Source organism: Artemia franciscana, chromosome 16 (assembly GCF_032884065.1).
Source record: "Artemia franciscana chromosome 16, ASM3288406v1, whole genome shotgun sequence".
Lineage (NCBI taxonomy): Eukaryota > Metazoa > Arthropoda > Branchiopoda > Anostraca > Artemiidae > Artemia > Artemia franciscana.
Window position 1 is genome coordinate 30,197,929 of NC_088878.1, and position 21,812 is coordinate 30,219,740.

The 21,812-nt window shown below is 36.4% G+C and overlaps 1 protein-coding gene and 1 long non-coding RNA gene across 3 annotated transcripts in view; one reads left to right on the forward strand and one right to left on the reverse strand.

The window, feature by feature from the left end:
• LOC136037332 (AP-1 complex subunit sigma-2-like) overlaps positions 1-21,812 on the forward strand; it is a 45,533-nt gene that overhangs the window by 22,236 nt on the left and 1,485 nt on the right. The window contains exons 4-5 of one of the 2 annotated variants that reach the window (XM_065720004.1): positions 2,541-2,678; positions 10,718-10,909. In XM_065720004.1, coding sequence (XP_065576076.1) covers positions 2,541-2,678; positions 10,718-10,762 — 183 coding nt within the window. In that variant the 3' untranslated portion in view covers positions 10,763-10,909. Of the gene's footprint in view, positions 1-2,540; positions 2,679-10,717; positions 10,910-21,812 lie in introns of those variants that run through there. The other variant, XM_065720003.1, reaches the window with a different exon arrangement.
• The window catches only part of LOC136037333 (uncharacterized), a 58,985-nt gene continuing 45,690 nt past the window's right edge, over positions 8,518-21,812 (reverse strand). Inside the window, exon 3 of the long non-coding RNA XR_010619916.1 lies at positions 8,518-8,795. This is a non-coding gene — a long non-coding RNA (uncharacterized LOC136037333). The remainder of the gene's footprint in view (positions 8,796-21,812) is intronic.

Genomic DNA, 21,812 nt, shown 5'->3' on the forward strand with positions numbered 1-21,812 from the left:
GCCTGGTTAAACCATAGAGAAAACAAAAATACACTGAGTTCTAATGGTGAAGGATTTCAAACTACGGATAGCTTTTAATATTATTATTAAACTTTGAGATCTGATTAAGGACGACTGAAGTTGGATCTTTTATATTGTAATTCATAATAAGGAAAAATTTCGGGACCAAAGGGGGAGACGAAGCAGAAATTTAGCGTACATAAAGAAAAACAGATCGAGGTTTTTTATTGTGTTGTTCTTTTATTTGTTTTATGTCTTTTTTCGTGTCATGACATACTCATACTATTGCATGGAATAAAATATTGTCTATTAAATATTTTCTATTCTTATATTTCTATTAAAAAAAAGTTTACTTTTATCGCACTCGGGAAAAATAGGTTGGAAAAAATCCAAAAGTTTCATATGAGGGGCCGTTTTGGTAGAAAGTTGCAAAAGTCTGGCACTGTTGAAAAAGGTTCAACAGAACCAATTGCTATTAATTGCTATAATTTATTGAATAAGGGTAATGGAACCCAGGGCCGACTAGAGTAGGCAAGCCCATGTTGAGTTGCTCCAAGGCCGCGGGAAACCTTTGTTGCAACATTATTACTGTGGCGTTTCCACGAAAAATTACAATCAATGTAAAAACCTAAATAATGGATTTCCTGAACCTGTTTTGTACTAGGGTACAAAAAGAAATTTTAAAAAACACATCAAAATCTGGAATTGATATTTAATTCCCCTGGATTTCTGGTTATATTTCTGGTCTACACTGTTATTATGAAAGCAATGAGTACCATTAAACCTGAAAATGAGCAGAACTTATTCCGTATAGGAGGGGAACTGCCCCTTCCTCGTTCCCACCTCCACCTTATGGTCGTAGAAACTCCGGAGGAAGTTACGTCAGAAATTGAGAGTATTTTCTTCTTTTATATACACAGTGTGAGCATCTAAATATATTTTTCAAATGAAAATCAAAATAATATTGTAACCCTACTGAACCTTTGAAACTAGTCAAAAATATAGTTAGCTTGTCTTCTATAAAATAAAAACGAATTCATGTCTGTGTCCTGCACGCATAACTACGCTGTTCATCTGATCGCTAAGATACTTTAGGAAGTTGTTGAGTATACTCTTGCAAATGTTTTAGGTATAAATCATCCCCCTCCCAAGGTCTTCTTAATCATTCGAATACTTTTTGCGTTGACTGAAATTATAGACTCCTGATGAGATATAATTGCGATAGATGGCATTGCTGTTTTAAAGCAGACATTTTTATTAATGCTTGGGTGGGGATTTCCTGCAGAGGAGTTTTCTGCAGAGGGAATTTTTGGGGAGGGGTTAAGGGGTGTATTGCCCGCGTGGGTAATTTTCGGGGATGATTTTTTTTTTTTACATCCAACCACTTCTAAATTCAAGAACACGGTCATTATTAATGCCGGGAGAAATTTTAGGTGGAGAGGGGGGGAGGGTCTTTTGCATGGGTAGTTTTCCTTGAATTTTCTTTTGAGATCGCAGCAATGCGTGACTGGCAAGCTAATATGAATCTGTAAACATACCAAGAATTTCTGTCAGCTAAAGTAAGAATTGCAGCTTATCGAATTCTGAAGCACAAATAAGCAAATAATTAATTGAGTAGACTTCAATAAGTGTTTTGAACGCAATTCAACAATTGCAATTGCCTATTGGACGCCAAAAAGTACAAAAAATCATAGCTTTGGAACCTGAGGCTCCTGGTTGGGGCACACTTCCTCCCACTTCCCTTAGCAGCTAAAAGAAACATCATTACCGAGCTCAGTTGACTTGAGATCACTGAATTTACGTGCTGAATTTTTGCATTAATTCATTCAGAGTAACAGAAATAGCAACTCAATGCAAAATAGTCAACTCCAATATCAACTAGCTGAATTCTAAAAGCTGAATTCCTAAAGTGTGGTTCCACACATAGTGAATCACAAACCTGGATTTCATTGTATTATTTATTTTCATCCTAGAGCATCACGGTTTTAATCCAATTATTTATTATGTTTTATTATTTGTGTAAATAATTTTTCCACTCTGTTGTATGTATCATATTCGCAAAGAAAGATCTTTACAGTATAATATTGTCAATGATATTCCCATCTTTTTCTAAAATAGCTCATTTTGAAGCATTGAAGGGTGTTGATGGTGGTTATTCATTAGACCCAGAAAGGGGGTGGCACTTCTAGAGTCCGTCCCAGGCGGCACCTGCTAGATACGCCACTGTATGTGCTTTTGGTCTAAGCTTAAAAGGCGTTTCTTCTCTTGCTCTCTCCCCCTTGCCCCCTCCTCCATCTCACCACCTCACCCTTTCTACCCAAGCTCTCTCTCCCTCTCCCTTCACCTTCTATCTCCCCTCCCCCGGCCTCTATTTTAGTCTCCCTCTTTCTTTATTTTTCTCTCTGTCTCTTGCCTTCTTCCCTTCTTTCTGTCTCTATCCCCCTCTGTCTCTCTCTACCTATTTCTCTGTTCCTTCTCTCTATCTCGTATCTCCCTATTTTTATTGTTTTTAAGTAAAAACAATTCTAAATATATTTCAGGTATGTGAACTCGACATTATATTCAACTTTGAGAAAGCCTATTTCATGCTTGATGAATTACTTCTGGGTGGTGAAATCCAAGAAACCAGCAAGAAAAACGTATTGAAAGCTATCCAAGCACAGGATCTCCTGCAAGAGGTCAGTGACGTTAAGGATATTGCTGAATTATAGTCATCTAAATTTAAGCTTGCCCTAGGTTATAAACACTTAAAGAAGATATGACATTATAGGAAACTCTGCAATAATTTTTGTTATAGGTGGCGTTAGTCTATACATATGATTCCGTTATATTGATAGATATAGAGAAGATTAATACTTTTAACTTTATAATGCTGTCACTAAATTAAGATGATTTGAGCGTCTCTTGTCGTTCCTAGGATGAATATGGATGAGAGAAGAAAATTTATCTTTGTATTTTAGTAATTATTGCATTTTAAACGTTACTTTTGCTGTGCTAAGTTTTCTTGAAACTTAAGACTACCAAATTGACGCATATTGCGCCGTCTTAAATGCGGCTCAGAATTGTTGGCAACACAGTTTTTTTTAGATCTGCGATAACATAAATGTTTTTGAAACATAAATATTTGTCGAAAACATATTTTCGACAAAATTAAAATCATAACTTCATATTGTAATCATACTGTAATTAAAATCATAATTTTGCGAAATGGGATATGTCACATCTTCGTTAGTTAAATTTCTTTAGGGCTGCCTAGTCTGTAGTCCAATGTTTAGTTCCTTAAGATTCCGTCCCTTTGCTCCATAATTATGTGGTGCAAAGTGTATATGTTAGTGTTCTATATGTATTGTTTATCTTTGTTGTGCACGTTTGATGTTTTCCTTTGCATATTTCAAATTTATTTTTGAGTGCATTATGCTCTAGTGATTTTGGTGGCCGTTTTTATCTTGATAGTACAAAAATATCTGGAATTCAATTATTTGGTGAAATTTTAAAATGTTTAAGCCAGTTTAAATTCTCGTACATTTTGCATTATATTTTTCGCATCACATTTTGTATGAAATTTCATCAGTCATCTGCTTGAAATTTTATTCATTAACTAGTTCTATATAATAAATTAGCTGTGCTAGCTAAAAATTTAATTTGAACTGTTTGCAATTTTGATGTGGGGTTTATTCTCTCTGACCTTGAAGCATTGAACGAATGAACTAACCTCCTTTTTATACAATCCCAATGAGGGGGGAATTAATGCCAGGTTTTTCGTCTCACTCAATTGGACTATCTGTCTTGGCTTTTTCTACAATTAGCCATTACTTGATGCCCACAACTATTCCAGTTAATTCAAAATATATTTTGAATTTTCAAAATAAAATTCAATTGGAAAATAATTTTTTTTTTCAATTTTATTGAAAAAAAATATCTGCCGTTGACTGCTCGTAAATTCAATGGGCAATTTAGAAGTTGCTTTGTGACAATTTTGTCTGATTGAGTTTTATACGCCAATCTCTAGGCCAATCCCGTGGCATCTCGCTTCCAGCGTTTCACGGGGTTCTTTAAATTTTGAAAAGTTCAGTTTTCCTGCCTAAGCAGGATATAAAGAAAAAACACCTTGTTAATACATGACGTAGAAAACTCTTTATTCTCAGGAATTTATTTTGGAGGCAGCAAATTTGACATTAAAATAAACTGGCTGATTTTTTAAATTTATTTTATTATTAGTTTAATTGATCAATAATTGGTAGATTAGGGTACAATAAAGAGAATCAACTGTATAAAATTGTAAAAATAGTCTTGATGTATCCCTAAATTTGTATATACCAAGGCATGAAAGCAACTAAGTATCAGTAGAAAAAAATGCTATGTTTTTCATGGATATATGAGCAATTCTCGCCACTATTTTTACTAAATTTGGTTGATATCTCCGAAGTTAGGTTGAAGAAGCTAAAGTTGAAAAAAACTACTGCTACTACTGGCAGCTCGCTGCGGCACCAAGCCGCCTGAGGCCAACGCAGCTTTTCTCCTAATCTATTGAAAGCACCATTCTTTAAACTTTCCCAGAAGTTCCATTTTCCCTAAAATTTTTGTTACAACATTGTCCCACTCCATTGGGTGACGACCTGCTTTTCGCTTGACCCTAGATGGTTAGCTGACAATGGTGACCTTTGGGAATCAGTCATCCGCAGAACATGTCTTAGCCATTTTAACTTTTCCCTGATTATAGCCCTAGAAACCAGTTGAACCACGTTTTTCGTACACCTTACTCTTTGAAATACGGTCAGTCAGACGGGTACTTTAAACAACTGCATGAAGAAAACTGATCCATACAAATCTGGAGCAAGGACCTTTAGCTATGCAAATAGAGTTTAAAACAGATGTTTCCTACACATCTTTAAGTAGAAAGGTCGTCGTCATTTTGCACCTTGTTGAAATCACAGTCTAGGGGCTAGTCTAGGGGGCTAGGAGGCCAGTTTAGGGGACAGTCTAGGGGCTATACATGTCACTAAGCTACACATCACACTATATTAAACACATCCACATCACAGTTAAGGAGGCTTCATTGTGGGTCATTGCTTTCATATTTAGGCATAGATTAACGTAATTTTTTTGTGCTTTTTAGTTGTATGCAAAGTTTTTTTTTTATTTTTTTCAAAATAGGATATTTCTTTTTTTGTCGTTTGCAGAAATAGTTAGAAAATGATTTTATCCATGTTAAATTCTAAAGCAGATATATGGACAGAAAGGGCTAGAATACTGTCTTAGTGGCGTTAATTCACGAAGACTAAGGGGGGGGGGATTGTCATTTTTTTAATTTTCTTGGCGAAAATACTAAAAAGGCATTTTTCAATGGAAATACCTCCAAAAATGGTATTTTTCAAAACCTGGAAATATCAAGATTGTTTAGATTTTTCATATAATTCCCTGTATTTTCAACGTCATAAGCTTGTTCTTTGTGTCATTTTGAATTTGCCTTGTCTTCCATCCTCTGGAAATAAATTCCTGGCTATATTGTGTATGCCTTTATGGTACAAACCAAACTCGTTCGAACAACTTCTTTCTATTTTTGATAAAAGCCTGAGTTTTTTGTTCTTTAATCCATGTCCTTTAGTGCCTTTTGAACTACTGATGCCTAATTTTTTTCGATTATGGGTCGTTTCTTTCTAAACTGCGGAAATATTTCAATTCTTTTAATTTGGAATTTAATGTATTACTACCACATTTGCTTATTTTCGATCTTTATTCATTTTATTTTTTATTTCATTTATATACTTATTTTTATACCGAAATCATTTTTGTAACATTTATTAGGGGTGGTATTTCTGTTTTGTTCTGTTTTATTCTGTTTACTTCTGTTGTATAAATTTCGTGTCTACATATGCAACTCTTTATGTTACATAATGAGAAACTCTAAGCTATTTTTCTTATTTCTTGCCTAGAAGTTTTACAATAGTTGTTTTGTATACGGGCGTGCCTATTATCAAATACTTCAATTATACAATTAAATTGTTAACTTCTTGGCTATGCCATGCAGAAGAAAAATAAATTAATAGGTTTTTAAAAATAAAAAATAGAAAATATAAAGTTTTTTTTACTGTTTCTGTATTTAAGTGTTAAAAAAAATAAATAGAAATTAAATAGAAATATGTATAATAAAAATAGAAATGTAATCTAATAATCGTTTATCAAGTTTCCCTCCTCCGGGTTTTTTCTGTTTTGCTGAAATGTTGCTCTTTAGTTAACAAATGCCATAACTAAAAATTTCATTTCCATATCAGATGGAGTATAATTTTTGTAAGATTTATATTGTCGTCATATTAACATATTAAGGTTATTGTATCACGTCTATTATGTCATCATATATCGTAGTTCTGAGGTAATTACTAAAACCGTTTACTAAGCTGGTCTCAAAGGGAGGATAAAGAGGTCGATGTATGTGCAATCATACTTTACTACTACTACTACTAACAACTCACCGCAGCACCAAGTTGTCTGAACAGCACTATCCACGCTCCTCCTCCATCCCAATTTATTCAAAGCCTCCCTCTTTACACCCTCCTAGGAAGTTCCCATTTCTCTCAAATATTTCCTTATGAATCTTCCCACCCCAGCTGCGGAGCACCTGCTTTCCGTTTAGCCCTAGACGGTTGGCCAAAAAGGACAATCGTATTTTGATCTTGCTAAATATATTACCCTGCTTAGTGTGTTCGAACATTCCAAGATTACTTATCTGGCAAGCTCCATCATTTATCCTTAGCGTTTCATGAGACGTAAATGACGTCTTAAAGTAGCGTTTCTACTTGAAACAATATGAATTAGTTGTCGGATAAGTTGCACCTGCTAACCCTGCAAAATGCAGGATAACTGAGGATAAGTGACGTTAAATATAAACAAAAATTCAACCTGAACAACAATGGAAGAAATAACTGAAATTCTATACAGAGAACAAAAAGAGACAATAATTGTGAAATGTGGCATACCTTCAGGGGTTTGTAAATAAACAGGGGTTTCAAATAAGCTGGGGTATAAACCCTTCAGGGGCTTATAGTGGAGTCCACATGATTAATATCGTTGTTCCCCTTTTGCCTATGCGAAGTTGCTTGTTGACAAGTTACCGGATAAATGTTTGCTATTATCTTTTTACGGATTACATCCGAGGAAGTTAATTAACCGGATTAGGGATACTCGAGCACACTCACTGATTCTCTCTTTGAGAACAGCTTAGCGAATGGCTTTTTGGCAATTATCTCTTAAGTGTGAAAATGTCTGATACAACTGTTAGACCTGATAGAGGCAATATATTCCATAAGTTATCTTTGAGGCATTCACTTTGCTACCGCCTATATTTTTTTTTTTTTTTTTTTTTTTTTTTTGTAAATGCGTCCCTATACAAAACAGTTATATTTTAGCCTCTCTATTTTGGTGGAAGTATTTTTATTCTGCTCATTTAGCTCAAATTATGTGTACTTTGCGGCAATTATTTTATTGCTTTATTAATGTGGGATATCCACTTTCCATAGTGTCTGAATAGTTGCTTTTCTATGACTATTCCTGCTGTTTTTTAATTATTGCTTCCTTATTTCCTTTTTTATCAACTTTTTGGGCTCCGTCACTTGCTAACTTGTCGCTGTTCTGGGCGATTATCTTTCTTGCTCATTTTTCCACATTTAGGGGAACTAAGAAGATGATTTTGGAAAATCTCATTTGGGAGGCTTAAATGCTGACAAAAGAAATAGTTAAAACTCAATAGTGTATTGGAAGTTAATAAGATTTTGCAAAATGTGATTGTGAAAGTTGCAACCTTTTCACATCGTGTATTAAACCCAAATCTAACCCAACCTAACCCAAAAATCGACCATTGAGAATATTGGCTAAAATTAGCTTTAATACTTAAAATTAATGCAAATCATGTAATCAGGCTAAACAATCATTTTTCTTAATAAAATTTAATTAGAATTCCTGAATTTTAATTAAGCACCCTTCAAGTATATTTGCCCATAGGAGGATTGGAACTCTTGCCACTCAAAGAAGTGCTCAAGGGCCCTCCTCCTGAGGATAATTCAAAGTAGCACATATAAAGGCATAAGAATCTGGATTTCTGGCCTTTCTTAGGCCCTAATCGAAACAACGCACTTTCTTGAATTTAGAAGACCATGCACCCTCTAGCATCTTCTGAATACCTTGTCCCTCCCCCCCGTGAGTGTAACAAACTGTTGCCCCCCCCCCTAGGGCTGTGACTATGCAAGTGTGCATTTAGGCATAACTGGCGGAGAATTTCTCCATTAGTCACTTTTATTTTCGACATCTCTAATGCTTCAACAGATTGAATGTGACTTTTAACTGTCGCTTTCTAAATATGGCACCCCTTTATACTTTTCCCGTCTACCGTAAAATCCACCAAAGATTTTTCGGCTGGAAATAATCTATTTCTCTACGAAATATTCGTAATGCCCTACTGATTCCATCGTTTTAGTTGCGAAATGGTGAAAATTTAAGAACAGTAATAATTATGATTGTGTCATTGTTTAGTCAAATTTTAACAAAAATTAAAATAAGTAGACGCGTCTTCCTTACATACTATTTTATTCTTATCCAAATGATTTTGCCATTGGACCTGAATGCTGAAACCATGTCGGGGATGGTCGCCTGGATTAGAATATAATATGAGTAAAATCGTCAATACTATTGGAGTAAGAAGCTAAACGCTGTGGTGGCACAGTGGAATGCTCTGATTGGCAGTAAAAGGCCCAGGGATCAATCACTGTTACGGCAAGGTCGGTCGACACACTAGCTACTTGTCCCTGTAAAAAAGACCCAGTAACTACAACGTCAATCTGAAGTTTTATGCGCCAGCAAGACCATATTTTGGGGGGTTAGGGGGTTGGAACCCACCTCCCCCAAAATGTTTTTTGGACTCGTGAAAATTTAACAAAAATGAATATAAACAAAGTTTTGATGTGTTCTGCCCCCCTCCCCCCGAAAAAATGCTGGATACAACTCTTTGCGCCAGCACTGGTTCTGGGGCTATCCTAAAAGCCATTGAAGCTATCCTTAAAAGCTAGATCATTTATTTTTTTTTTTTTTGTATTTTGAGTTCTAGTTTGTCAAAAGCCGAATTGTTGTTATCCTCGTCTTAAATTTAGCCTACTTCCTTTAGCCTTAAATCATTAAACTGAGCCATGCATTTTCTTTACCATTTATATCTTTACTTTTGGATTTGAGTGTTCGAATCATTGCAGGGGAGGGGGGGGGGTAGATATAAATTGATTAAAGGTATCACGCTCTTGGTGGAGCGTGTCATACATTTACCTTTCTCTTCTGATTTCTAGTTTCTAAAAGCGACGCTATTATTATGCTCCTCAGGAAATCATCCTATTTCTTTTCTCATATCTTTGAGTAGGGATTTCCTTACAACCAGTTAGACCTATTGGACATGAACTTACTTTTCTTTGCCGTTCGTACTCTCAGCTGGTGACCCTTGCACGTCAAAAACTGCATGGTTTTGCAACAAAGTATTGATTGCGATTGCGACAGTGAAGTTTACACTTTGGATAAAGTGTCAATCCCCGCGAAGTAGATTTGATCATTCCATCTTCATTAGTCATTTTACTTGTTCATGATCTCGATTTTCTGAAAAAATTGTGTTGTCGGGTACCAAACGAAAGGGTATCTTTGGTAGTTTTTTCTTTCTTCTTTTTTGTTTCTTTTTAAATGAAACGAATAGTAAATAAATCTTTGGTGTGTTTTCATCTAGTTGTCGCATTTGGATGCTTATTTCGTAGGAAGTAAGGGGAACTGGGCGTAATAAGGACAATGTTTCCCTAAAAAGAGAGATTACTGTCCTATATTTCCGTCGTAACAGACGGGCTTTACTAGTCGCTGACTTATTTTTGTCAGGTGTTTCGTGACGTGGGCTAACTAACCCGAGTGACGAGGAAATCTCTTGAACGCAAAATCCTCTGAGGTCTTCACAGAAAGTATCCCTATCTATCTAAGAAGTCAGGTATTTTGTATACATAACTAAAAAAAAAAGGTTCAAATTTTGATAAGGATATAAATAGAAAGCTTTGAAAAATTTAAACACCGGGGATAGGGGTGAAGCCCGTGAGTGTAGCAGATTTTTTCGACCCTCATCTGAAACTGGAACGAAGCGAGTATTTGCCCACGTGAAGACAGTTTTTTCTTCGGAGCGGCTGCCGAAGCGAGACTTGCCTCATGTCAGCTCAAAACATGTCCTTTAATTTCGGGCCTGTCGATATATTTACCAAATATATTTGTCTGTATATTTACCGACATATTTACCGCTTATCGAAAAGGAACGATTTGTATCGTGATAAGATATTGCTGACCCTGTTGATAGCCAAAAATGTTTCGATATTTTTTGAGAGCCATAAATATATCCTTTAATCGAGAGGCAAAAATATATCCTTTAATTTCGGGCATGTCTATATATTTACCAAAAATATTTGTCTGTATATTTACCGTCATTATTACCGCTTATCGAAAAGGAACGATGTATATCGTGATAAGATGTTGCTGACCCCATTGAGAGCTAAAAATGTTGGGTTCTCCTATTTTATGTGTAAACAGCTTAAACTACGAACGGCAAATAAAAACAGACGGTAGTGTGCAAGGAGCCTTAGAAATACGTAAGAAATGTTTCTTGTTATTTTTGGGCCCAATTTATACAATTTAAGTATTGGTTTTGTGTTTATGTCTTTAGGATGAGGCAGTTGAAGGGGCACTGAAGGAAATTGGATTGATATGATTGGCTTTCAAATTTCTTGCTACCCTGCCACGCTATAGCCACAATGCTCGGTGAAGGTTTGGATTAAAAAATGCTATGTTCCGTTATTTATGTCAAGAGTATTTTTGTATTTGGTTTCCACAAATAAATGTTTGTGATTGTCGGTTATGTCCGCTGTGTCTCTGGCTTTTTTTGTCCTCAAAGATTTTAGGGTTTGCTTTAAATAGAACTGTACAATAGTAAACTGCACTTTTGCCACGTGGGGGGGGGGCTGAATCAGCCATTGCCTTTGGAACGACTCCGCTCCAAGTTCGAACATGTTTTAGATTGTGTGTGTGTTTTTTTATATTTGAAGATCCTCTCTAGAAAAGGGCCCCTCCCCCCTCCGATTAAATTTCTGCGTGGGTGCATTTCCCAGACCAGACCTTTAGTTGCCTGAAAACTTCTCAATTTTCCGGTGGTTACGGTTGCCTCTATTATCATATTATTTTTTCTTCTAATAGAATTCAACCAACTTTTGCTGATGCCTACAGTATCATGGGTTTAGGGTTTGCTTTAAATAGAAGTGCTCATGGTCAAAAATAAAAGGGGGGGAGGTAGAAGGTTTATTCTCGTTTCTTGAGGGATCTGTAACTGGGATCACATCAGAAGAAAAAATTAGCTTCTTGACTTTAAAGCTTGTTCAGTGGATGTCCAAAATAAATGATATCCACAAAGGCAAAATGGTGCTCAAGGTTCAAGGTTCTTTTAATATAACCAATATATACAAAATATTAGGTAACTCAAGGCTGAGAGTATAGCTCGAATGCAATTGAGCTACCTTTAAGCAACACTAAATATGCACAAAAATTAAAAATAAATAGTTCTCTTAACCAATCTTGGCAGAAATAAATAAAAAACAAATCCCGTGCCATACGATACCATTTCCATTCTCCGCGCACCATTTTGAGACACAATTAAATTTACAACTTAAAACCAGGTGAGTCATAAGACATCTGGAGGCCTCATGGGCGAACCCGGGAGACCAACCCAATACTTAAAAAAATAATAAACATCCTTAAATAAATAAAAAAACAAAACAAAAAAAAACATTTTTTCATATTATTTAGATTTATAACTTTCAATCAGCAGTCTTTTCAACTTCCGTCTTATAGCATCTATGCTTACATTAAAATCAATATCATTTTTCAATCTTAACCAATGTAGAGGAATCAAATATCTCAGGCAAAAACGCGACCTCTCTGTAACTACTTTAGGAGTCCGCAGATTATATTTACCACGCTAGATCAGGGAAATGAGATGAGCTTGAAAGCTTACAGCGTTGCCACGGACAGTACATGCAATATCAGTTTTTTTTTCTCTCATATATTACAAAAGAAAAAAGCGAATAATAAGGAATTAAGGGCAAAAGAAATAAGGCAACCCAATTAGAGTAAATAGTAAAGGTGCGTTAACACTATTGAAACAGGACGAAAAAAAAAATCCATTTGCCCCCCAAAAAAGAAAATTCACTATGGATCTAAAAAAGATGCATGGTTTGAGCCCTTAAGCTGACACCTTGTTTTTTTTCCAGTGGAACCCCGACAGAAATATGCTATTCGATGAAATTTTAAGTTAATGTTACACAGTCATCCATTCCACGGACATGGATTTTATCTGATCAAATCCAATAAATTTATTATTTATATATCTTAAAAATTTTATATATTAACTAATTTATTAATTTAATTACTTTTTTCATATATCTGAACATTTTATAAATCCTCTAATTTTACTATTTGTCGAAGTTGTTAATAGTAAACGGGTTTGAAACGTGAATGAGGTAATTACTTTTTGATTTTGTGTGACAACGGAAAATGATTCAACTTATGTCTTCAGTCATGTTTCCATCTGTGATTATCGTAGCTGTTGCAGTTGCGCCCCAGCCCCCTTCCCCTTTATAGTGCCAGATATAGCCCTAGAGTATACGCGACTTTTGCAGATTTTTCAGGTTTCTGTTAATTTTTTTTTTCTTGTCATAAACTGTTGGCCAGTATTGCAAAATAAAGTTAATTTGAAAAAATAACAAATAGAAAATAAACAAACTTTTATAATTAGCAAAGGGCTATATGTGCCTCCGTTTTTGGAGGAGGGACTGGGTGAAACTTTGACAGCTGTGATGATTGTAGTTAAAAAGAACAGTGAAGGCGCCTCATTTTCTGCCAATTTTGTCGAACGAAAGCAATTTGTAATTTTCCTCATTCGCGCTCCAAACCCCTCGGGAACTATTGGAACGTTGAAAAATGGCGAAATTAAAGATTTACAAATTATTTAATTAATTGAACTTAGTCGTAATAAATCCTTGCGGTTGGGATTGTTGACTGAGAAGTATTAAGCATTGGAGGTTAAATCGATTAGCGATTACTGTATTTGGGAAGAGCGCGTACGAAGGCCTAAGGTCCAACTTGTTCGGAGCTTATATTTATAAGGGCAGAACGACCATGGTTGCGAAAAGAGGCTATAAAAAGTCGATCTTTTGCTAGTACACACACACCCATATACACACACACACACACACACACACACATATATATATATATATATATATATATATATATATATATATATATATATATATATATATATATATATATATATATATATATATATGGTACAATTATTTGTTAAATGGTAAATCAATCCTCTGCTACTACTACTACTCCTACTAACAGCTCACTGCAGCACCAACCCACCTAAAGCCAACACAGCTGGGCATGCTCCTTCCCCACCCTAATCTATTTAAAACCTCCCTCTTTATACCCTTCCGAAAAGTTCAAATTTTTCTTAGATCCTTCCTAGTGACCTCCTCCTATGCGAGGACGACCTGCTGTTCGTTTGGCCCTAGATAACCTCCCAAAAATCAGGTATGGTACTAACATCTTCATTTAGGATGCCTAATTCATCAGCATAATCTGGGTCTTGGAGAGTTTTACTTTCCCATTTTTGATCATGCTCTCCCATAGCTTTTGCCGTGTTTCTTACGACAAAGTCACTCAAAATGGTCCTTACCAACGGTGTTAGAATGGAATCCGGCTAAACCCCTTATTCAGTCCGACACCAGCTACTAACCTCATTTCCTACCTTAACCGTAACAATTTTATTCTAGTACATGTTATTCTTCAGCGTATTTATCTGGTATACCACACAACGGATAGGACCTTCACTAAAGTCCTCTTCTGTCGGCTAGATCAAACGCTTGCTCATGACTTGCTATGCAACTAAGGACTAAAGGGATCCGATGAATCAGGCACTTCTCAGTTATTAGTCTAAGAATGGAAATTTGGTCGATGCATCCTCTCTCCTTCCTAAGACTACACTGTTCTTTTAATAAAAAATTATCTACAGCATCTCAAATCTAAAAAGTATTTTCATACTAGTAATTTGCTTCCTACCTAAACCAAGCCAGTGCTTTATAATTACCATACTATATCTTTTATCGTTTTTAATGAGGGGCTTAATTAGAGTTTTTTTTTTTTTTAAATCGCAAGGAACTTTCCTTTTTTTCAAAAACCATATGTATATCTAGTTTCTCAACCACCATACTTGAAAATCATTCACTAAACTATCAGCACCTGTGGTCTTATTGTTTTCCTATCCTTTAAATGCTGTCTTTAATTCCCCCTCACAAAATAAATCCTTCAAAAGTATCACAAAAGTTTTTATTTTTTCTATATCGTGTTTCTCCAACTTTATTACGGTTTAGAACATTCTAAAAATGTTCTTTCTGCCTCTCTTTAACTCTTTCCTTATCACTAATTGCGGTCCCGTTCAGATCTTTTGCCTCTAAATTTGTTTTTAGCATGTCAATAATTATTTAACTATTACACCGGCTGTTTGCATTTTCCCGATCCTCAAAAATTATATCCCTGGCTTCCAATTCACACCTCCTTAATTCACATTCTAATGGTTTCTCTAGTACCCTTACAACTTTCTTATTTTCTTGTGATCTGTCACTCAAACTTCTTGTACAAGCTCCTCCTCTTCTACTAAACTCAACTCTTTTCACCAATATTCCTAGCTGCGTTTCTAACTTTCTTCCCTGAGACACTGTCAGCGGCTTCACAAACTTTCTTCTCTAAATTATTCCATCCATCTTCTACATTGTCAAATCTTTATGCCCCCTAGTTAGATATCCAAAAGTTCTTCCAAAGTTTTGCTCAAATTCTCATCCTGGAGTCTACCAACGTCATAACTTCCTGGAAGGTAGTTACTCTTCCCGAATTGGATTAACCCTAGACACTACTAGATAGTAATCTTTACTTTTAACATCAGTAACAGCACTCCTGTATACCCTAGTATCTGGTATCGATGCGGCCAGTCTTTGATCTACAATAACATTATCAATAAGGTTGACTGTCTTACCATCATATAGGTACCATACCGTTTGATTGCGTTTTCCGGATCCTCAATTATATCCCTGGCTTCCAATCCACACCTCCTTAATTCATATTCTAATGCTTTCTCTAATTTCCTTACAAACTTTCTTATTTTCATGTGATCTGTCACTCATAAACTTCTTGTACAAGCTCCTCCTCTCTCCTACTAAACTTAACTCTTTTCACCAATATTCCTAGCTGCGTTTCTACCTTTCTTCCCTGAGACACTGTCAGCGGCTTCACAAACTTTCTTCTCTAAATTATTCCATCCATGTTCTACATTGTCAAATTTTTTGCCCCCTAGTTTGATATTCAAAAGTTCCTCCAAAGATTTGCTCAAATTCTCATCCTGGGGTCTACCAACGTCCTATATGTCCTAGTATCTGGTATCAATCTGGCCCGTCTTTGGTCCACAATAATCAATAAGGTTGACTGTCTTATCATCATATGGGTACCATATTCACTTATGGGCCATTTTATGACTAAATACTGTATTGTTAATAACTAGATTGTTATGCCTACAACATTGCAGCAGTCTATAACCGTTACTATTTTTCTTCTATTCTATTCTAACCGTTATCATTAAATTTATCTAATTTATCTAGACTAGGATACTGTCTATCCCTATTTCTACAAACCTGGTCACTAAAATTACCTAGTGAAATGCTATATTTCTACTTGGGATCCTGTCTTATTTGCTCCTGTAGCTTTAAGTAAAATCTATCCCAGTCACTTGTATCTCCATCAGTCGGTTCTACAGGGGCGTATACTACTATGACTGATACCTTGCATTTTTTGTCCTGTTTTAGCAGCTAAGTATCTATTATTATTACCTTCCCAACAGAAGCAAGACTATGCTGCTTCCAAATATACCCAGTTCAAAAATTCTGAATCCATTAGTCAAAATGTCAATACGATAGTTGTTTTAACGTTATAACATTCCAACTTGCAATTATCATATTATAAAAAGCAATGAGTCCCAAACCAGTATAGGACAGGGACTAAAACATTTTCTCAAGTCTACACGAAGCGCTTAAGCCGGCTTAGAAGTGGACCACAAGAAGTCCCTGGGACCCCCAACATAAATTGAGTCTTTGTGTAACCCAGGGATAACCTTGTTCACAACTTGGTTTTCCACACTTGACGATGCTCTTCTACGAACAAGAGTCGAGATTCTGAACGTGCAATCTCAAGCCTATTACCACCGACTCATTAAATATTCATATCTACAAACTTAATACTGCTGTGGGAAGACGGCCCGTTATGTATAACTTAGCTAGGAAGATATTTTTCAGCCCAAAAGAGACCCCAACAACAAACAAAACCAGGACTTATTCCTGGTCTTATCCCAACAAACCAGGACTTATCCCAACAAAACAACTTATGACTTATTCATCAATCAGAATCCAGTGCAAATGGTGTGTCGTTTACTTGGCTCTAATTTCCTTCAGAGGCCCCACTCCTCAAGTTCACCCTACAGCGCCGTTTGCAGTCACGGTTCTCGTTAGGCAAGCTCATGAAAGGTCCACTTTGACGCTACTATGGGGTAATGCAAGCAGGATTTTCCTTCCGGAGAAAGTAGCTTGTGGCGGAACGGACACCCAAAACCATTCACAGCATTGGAACAGCTTCAACCTTTTATGCCCAGCCTATTCTCATCAGTCTTTCATTTACGAAAATATTAAACTTTGCTTTTTCCCTTGGAGGAAGGTAAAAATTTTAGTTTCCTTTTTCTCATTAAGGGTAATCGTATTAAACCAATAACTCTACTTTCTTTTGCGAAATTAATCGTGGTTGAAGCTGTAGCTGCAACCTAATAAAGCCTGTTTAATAATATATATTGCATTTAAAATCACAATTAAAGGTCACTTGGTAAGAATAAAAAAAATGCACTACCAACATTTCTTGGTAAATTGGTAATTTCGTGGTAACTTTTTTTGCCAACTCGGACACTACTCTTTTTTTTTTTTACCAAATTTATGTATGTTTATGAATATCTATTGCATCTCAAATCAGAATTAAAGATCACTGACAAAAACCTGCACTATCAATGTATAATATGAAAAAAACTTCGTTTTCTTAAAGAGTTAAAGAGGCTGCGTCCCAAAGTCGAACCTTAAAACGTACAGGAATTAGGAGAGGCAGTTGGCGGGCTGCCGCCCCCCAAACCCCCCGCTTTTAAAGACTCTTTTGTACAGGTTTTTTGTTGTGGGGGGCTGCAGCCCCCCTAACCCCCCGCTCTTGGCTTCGGAAAGGCCCTCTTTTAATTAACAAAACAAAGAACCTGTACAAAAGAGTCTTTAAAAGCGGGGAGTTTGGGGGGCGGTAGCCCCCCAGCTGCCTCTCCTAATTCCTGTACGTTTTAAGGTTCGACTTTGGGACGCAGCCTCTTTAACTCTTTAAGAAAACGAAGTTTTTTTCATATTAGTTCTGTACGTTTTTCTACAATCCATGGTCGATGTAATTTAATAATTCCTGTACTCCTCGTACAGGAATTAGGACTGCCTCTCCTAATTCCTGTACGTTTTAAGGTTCGACTTTGGGACGCAGCCTCTTTAACTCTTTAAGAAAACGAAGTTTTTTTCATATTTTGTGAAAAAAACCGCCCGATAAGGGACTTGAACCCTTGACCTTAGGATTAAAAGTCCCACGCTCTACCGACTGAGCTAGCCGGGCATGTTTGAAGTCGAAATACCTGCATGTGTATAAATATAACTTTTAAATAACTTTTAAGAATTTCAAAAATTAACATGGACTCTTATGGGGAAATTGGTTTTTCTAAGCTAGAAAATCGGGGGGTTAAGATTTTCCGACGAAACTTTTCAGGAAAATTACTCGGAGAATTCCGCGTCGAATGAGTCTTCGTACACCCAGATCCGATGTCGGCTGTGACCTGTAGGCGTGGCAGAAAAAAAGGGTTTCTGTCATTTTTCTCAAATAAAAATTTTACGGATTAAGACAGAATTTTTTGAAGCTTTCAGTCAGTCTCACCATGTCGAGCTGATCATTTTGATGTACTTGAAAATGTTGAAATTCGTAACTTTTAACAACAAAAAACTTAACATGGGCTCCTATGGGGAAATGGGGTTTTTCTAAGCTAGAAAATCGGGGGGTTAAGATTTTCCGACGAAACTTTCAAGCAAAATTACTCGGAGAATTCCGCGTCGAATGAGTCTTCGTACACCCAGATCCGATGTCGGCTGTGACATGTAGGTGTGGCGAAAAAAAAAACAAAAGGAGAACATGAACATTAAGTGGCTATGCGTGGTTTCTGAAAAACAGGGAAGGAGTTATCGGATCGAGCTGAAATTTCGCGGATAAGCTCCTGGGCCCTAGGGGACCTTAACTTGTGAACTTCAGCCCGATTGGACAACGTTAAAGGGGGGTGGGGTTGGGGGGTCGAAACTTTCGCCCAGATTTTCCCCATGCAGGAAAAGTCGGAGGGGGATGAAATTTGGCAGGTTTCTTAGTTGGAGCTCGGGCTACGAAATGCATCCCTCCCCATCCCTCTGCGACCACTGGAACCGAAGATCGCTTAACATTGTCGTGGTTCGCCTCTTTAAAGAGGCACGAGTGTGCCTCCTTGATCTTGGATTGTATTTTTTTCCCATCTCAGATGGTAAAGAGGAAAAACGAACCGAATATAGATTTAGTTAGAAATTATTGTGTAGGTTGGGCAAGGGCGCATCCATGATTTTTGTTCGGAGGGGGGCTTACAAAAGAAAACTTTTAAAAACGGATAAAAAATTTGTTTATATGCATTTTGTTACGTTTTTACGAGTCGAGCAAAAATTTCGGGGGGTAGGGGGTTCAAACCCGTAACCCCTCTCCCCTCGATACGGCCTGGAGATTGAAAGAGGGTCAGATTTTAAATTACAAAATTCTCACATCTTTTTTTAATAATCCCCGTAGTTTTGTTATTTTTGCCTAAATGCTGGCGAACACAGAGTGAGGATTATCAAAATCGTAAACAGGGGTACTAAAATCTGATTTTATCATGATTTTTGATATCTGTTAATTTTCTTACTGTTTTCCGGGGGCTCCCGGTGCTTTTCCATCATTTCTGTTTTGCCTTTCTGCAATTCCTTAACGTATGCTTGCTCCTCCTATTTTAGTATATCTATTTGCTCCTCCTATTTTACATGCTTTTGCCCTTTTTTCTAAAAAAGGCCTCTTTTAGATGCTTTTGCCCTTTGATGCTTTTGCTCTTTCTAAAAAAGAGGTATAACTAAAGGCCTTTTCTGGCGAACAAATCGCTTATAAACAATGTTGATCTACAGTCGCTAGGATTTATCAAGAAGAAATTTCGCTAGAATACTTTTTTTTTACCATTGTTGGATATAAATGGCAATATTTTCAAAATTAGTTAAACGTTCTTTTATTATTTTCAATTAAACTCGTTAAAATTAAATTTATCAAATTATTATTGTAATTTGACTGTTTATGCACTTTTTTTTACTGTCGGATCAAATTTTGAAAGTTTCAAATACAACAAAATTTCTTCAGGGCCCCTTGGAGGGAAGAGGGCTGAGTAATCAAATAAAATGTATTTTCTGATGTCTTATTTTACATAAGATATCCAGTCAAAACTAAATATAACAATCTTAATTGCAAATTAACTGTTTTTTTCTCTTCTAAAATGAGTAAGAACAAAAATATTTTTTGCTTCCTTGATATCCATCCTTGAAATTTCTCGCTTAATTTTGACCAACAGATCTGACAAACAAGGATTTGAGTTGTGGATCGTTTTCATCCACAGTGATGATCAACAAAACCTTGGTCGGTCGCTAGAACAACCTGTTCATCAACAATGTGGCCAAAAAAGCCTTAAGCGCATGTGTGTCCTATTTTTACATCTGATAGTTTATATGTAAGCAGCACAATGTTTTAAATGTGCAGGCCAGATTATACAGTTTGTGACCTTTAAGCTGAAAATATTGAGTTCATCAACAATGTGGCCAAAAAGGCCTTAAGCGCATATGCGTCCTATTTTTACATCTGATAGTTTATATGTAAGCAGCACAATGTTTTAAATGTGCAGGCCAGATTATACAGTTTGTGACCTTTAAGCTGAAAACATTGAAGTTCCTTCTCAATTAGAATCTTCTGTCAGTTTCTTGTTACCTTGAGGATGCATTTTAAGGGAATGCGCTACCTTCAAGTATGAGTCTGTCTTGTCTATTGTAAGCATTTTAGTTTGAGTGTCGGAACTATTTGGAATTGATTGGGCGTTCTTGCTACACATTGTAGAGTTTGGATAAGAGGTCCGAATAAACTACAGAAAGTAGCTGACACCTACTTTCCCAGAAATCTTAGAAAACCCATTAATTTTCATAAAACTTAGATCTCTTAGTATAAATTTCGTTTTTCCGATTAAAAGGAGCAGAATTCTCTTTTTGAAGTTCAGGAAAAGGAGTCCCTAAAAAATGTTCTAGCATACCTGCTAGAAAAACACTAAAAATCTGCTCTAAGGAAACGTCATTTGAGAAGTTTGGCAGCTTTGGGAGTTCCCTGTGTTACAAACAACAAAATATAAAACAATGAGGAATCAGTCTGAGACAGCAAAAATTTTTCTAAATGAATATTTCGGGTCTATATCTAACAGCCGCCATCAGCAAAGCACAAATAAATATGAAATATGACTTACAATAAAATATGCGACCATTAAAAGTAAAATTAAAACAGTCTTAAAATCATCACTTCAAGGAAGCTCAGCCAGGACTGAAGGGAAAACACGAAACAAGGCTATTCATTAAGATAAAAACAAATCAAGAGCATGTTTTTGCTGGGATTATTGCTTTTTGGCACCTAAACTGAAGGGTCTTTGATGCAGGCTTATTGGTATTAACTTTTGGTTTGCAGTATAATTTGTTAAAGCACTTTTATTTAAATTTGTGGATGCAGCAAGACGCATTGGTTTTGTGGATAAACGCACGAATATGCAATGAGGCACGCTTGCGTTTCCCCTTTGCACGCAATATGCAGCAGGTTTCCTCAGTTCTTTCCAGTCATCGTGACTAAGCAACAAGACGCGTGGCTCTTGTGGATGAACGCATGAATATTTTATGAGGTACCCTTGTGTTTCCCCATAGAATGTAATATGCAGCAGTTTTCCTTACTTCTTTCAAGTCCTCTTGACTATAAAGCAAGGCTTATGGGTCTTATGTATAAACGCTTGAATATGCAATGAGGTGTGGTTGCGCTTTGCCATAGAATGCAATATGCAGCAATTAGCTGCAGCACTTTTTAGTAATCTTGACTATACAGCAAGACATATAGGTCTTGGAGATAAACATAAGAATATGCGATGAGGCACGCTTGCATTTCCCAATAGAACGCAATATGCAGCAGGTTTCCTCAGTTCTTTCCAGTCATCTTGACTAAGCAGCAAGACGCATGGCTCTTGTGGATGAACGCATGAATATTTGATGAGGTACGCTTGTGTTTCCGCATGGAACGCAATATTCAGCACTTTTCCTCAGCTCTTTCCAGTCATCTTGACTATGCAGCAAGGCGCATGGGTCTTGCGCATAAACTCTTGAATATGCATGCTTGCGCGTTGCCATAGAATGCAATATGCAGCAATTATCTGCAGCGCTTTCCAGTAATCTCGGCTGTGCAGCAAGACGTATAGGTCTTGCAGATCAACGTACGAA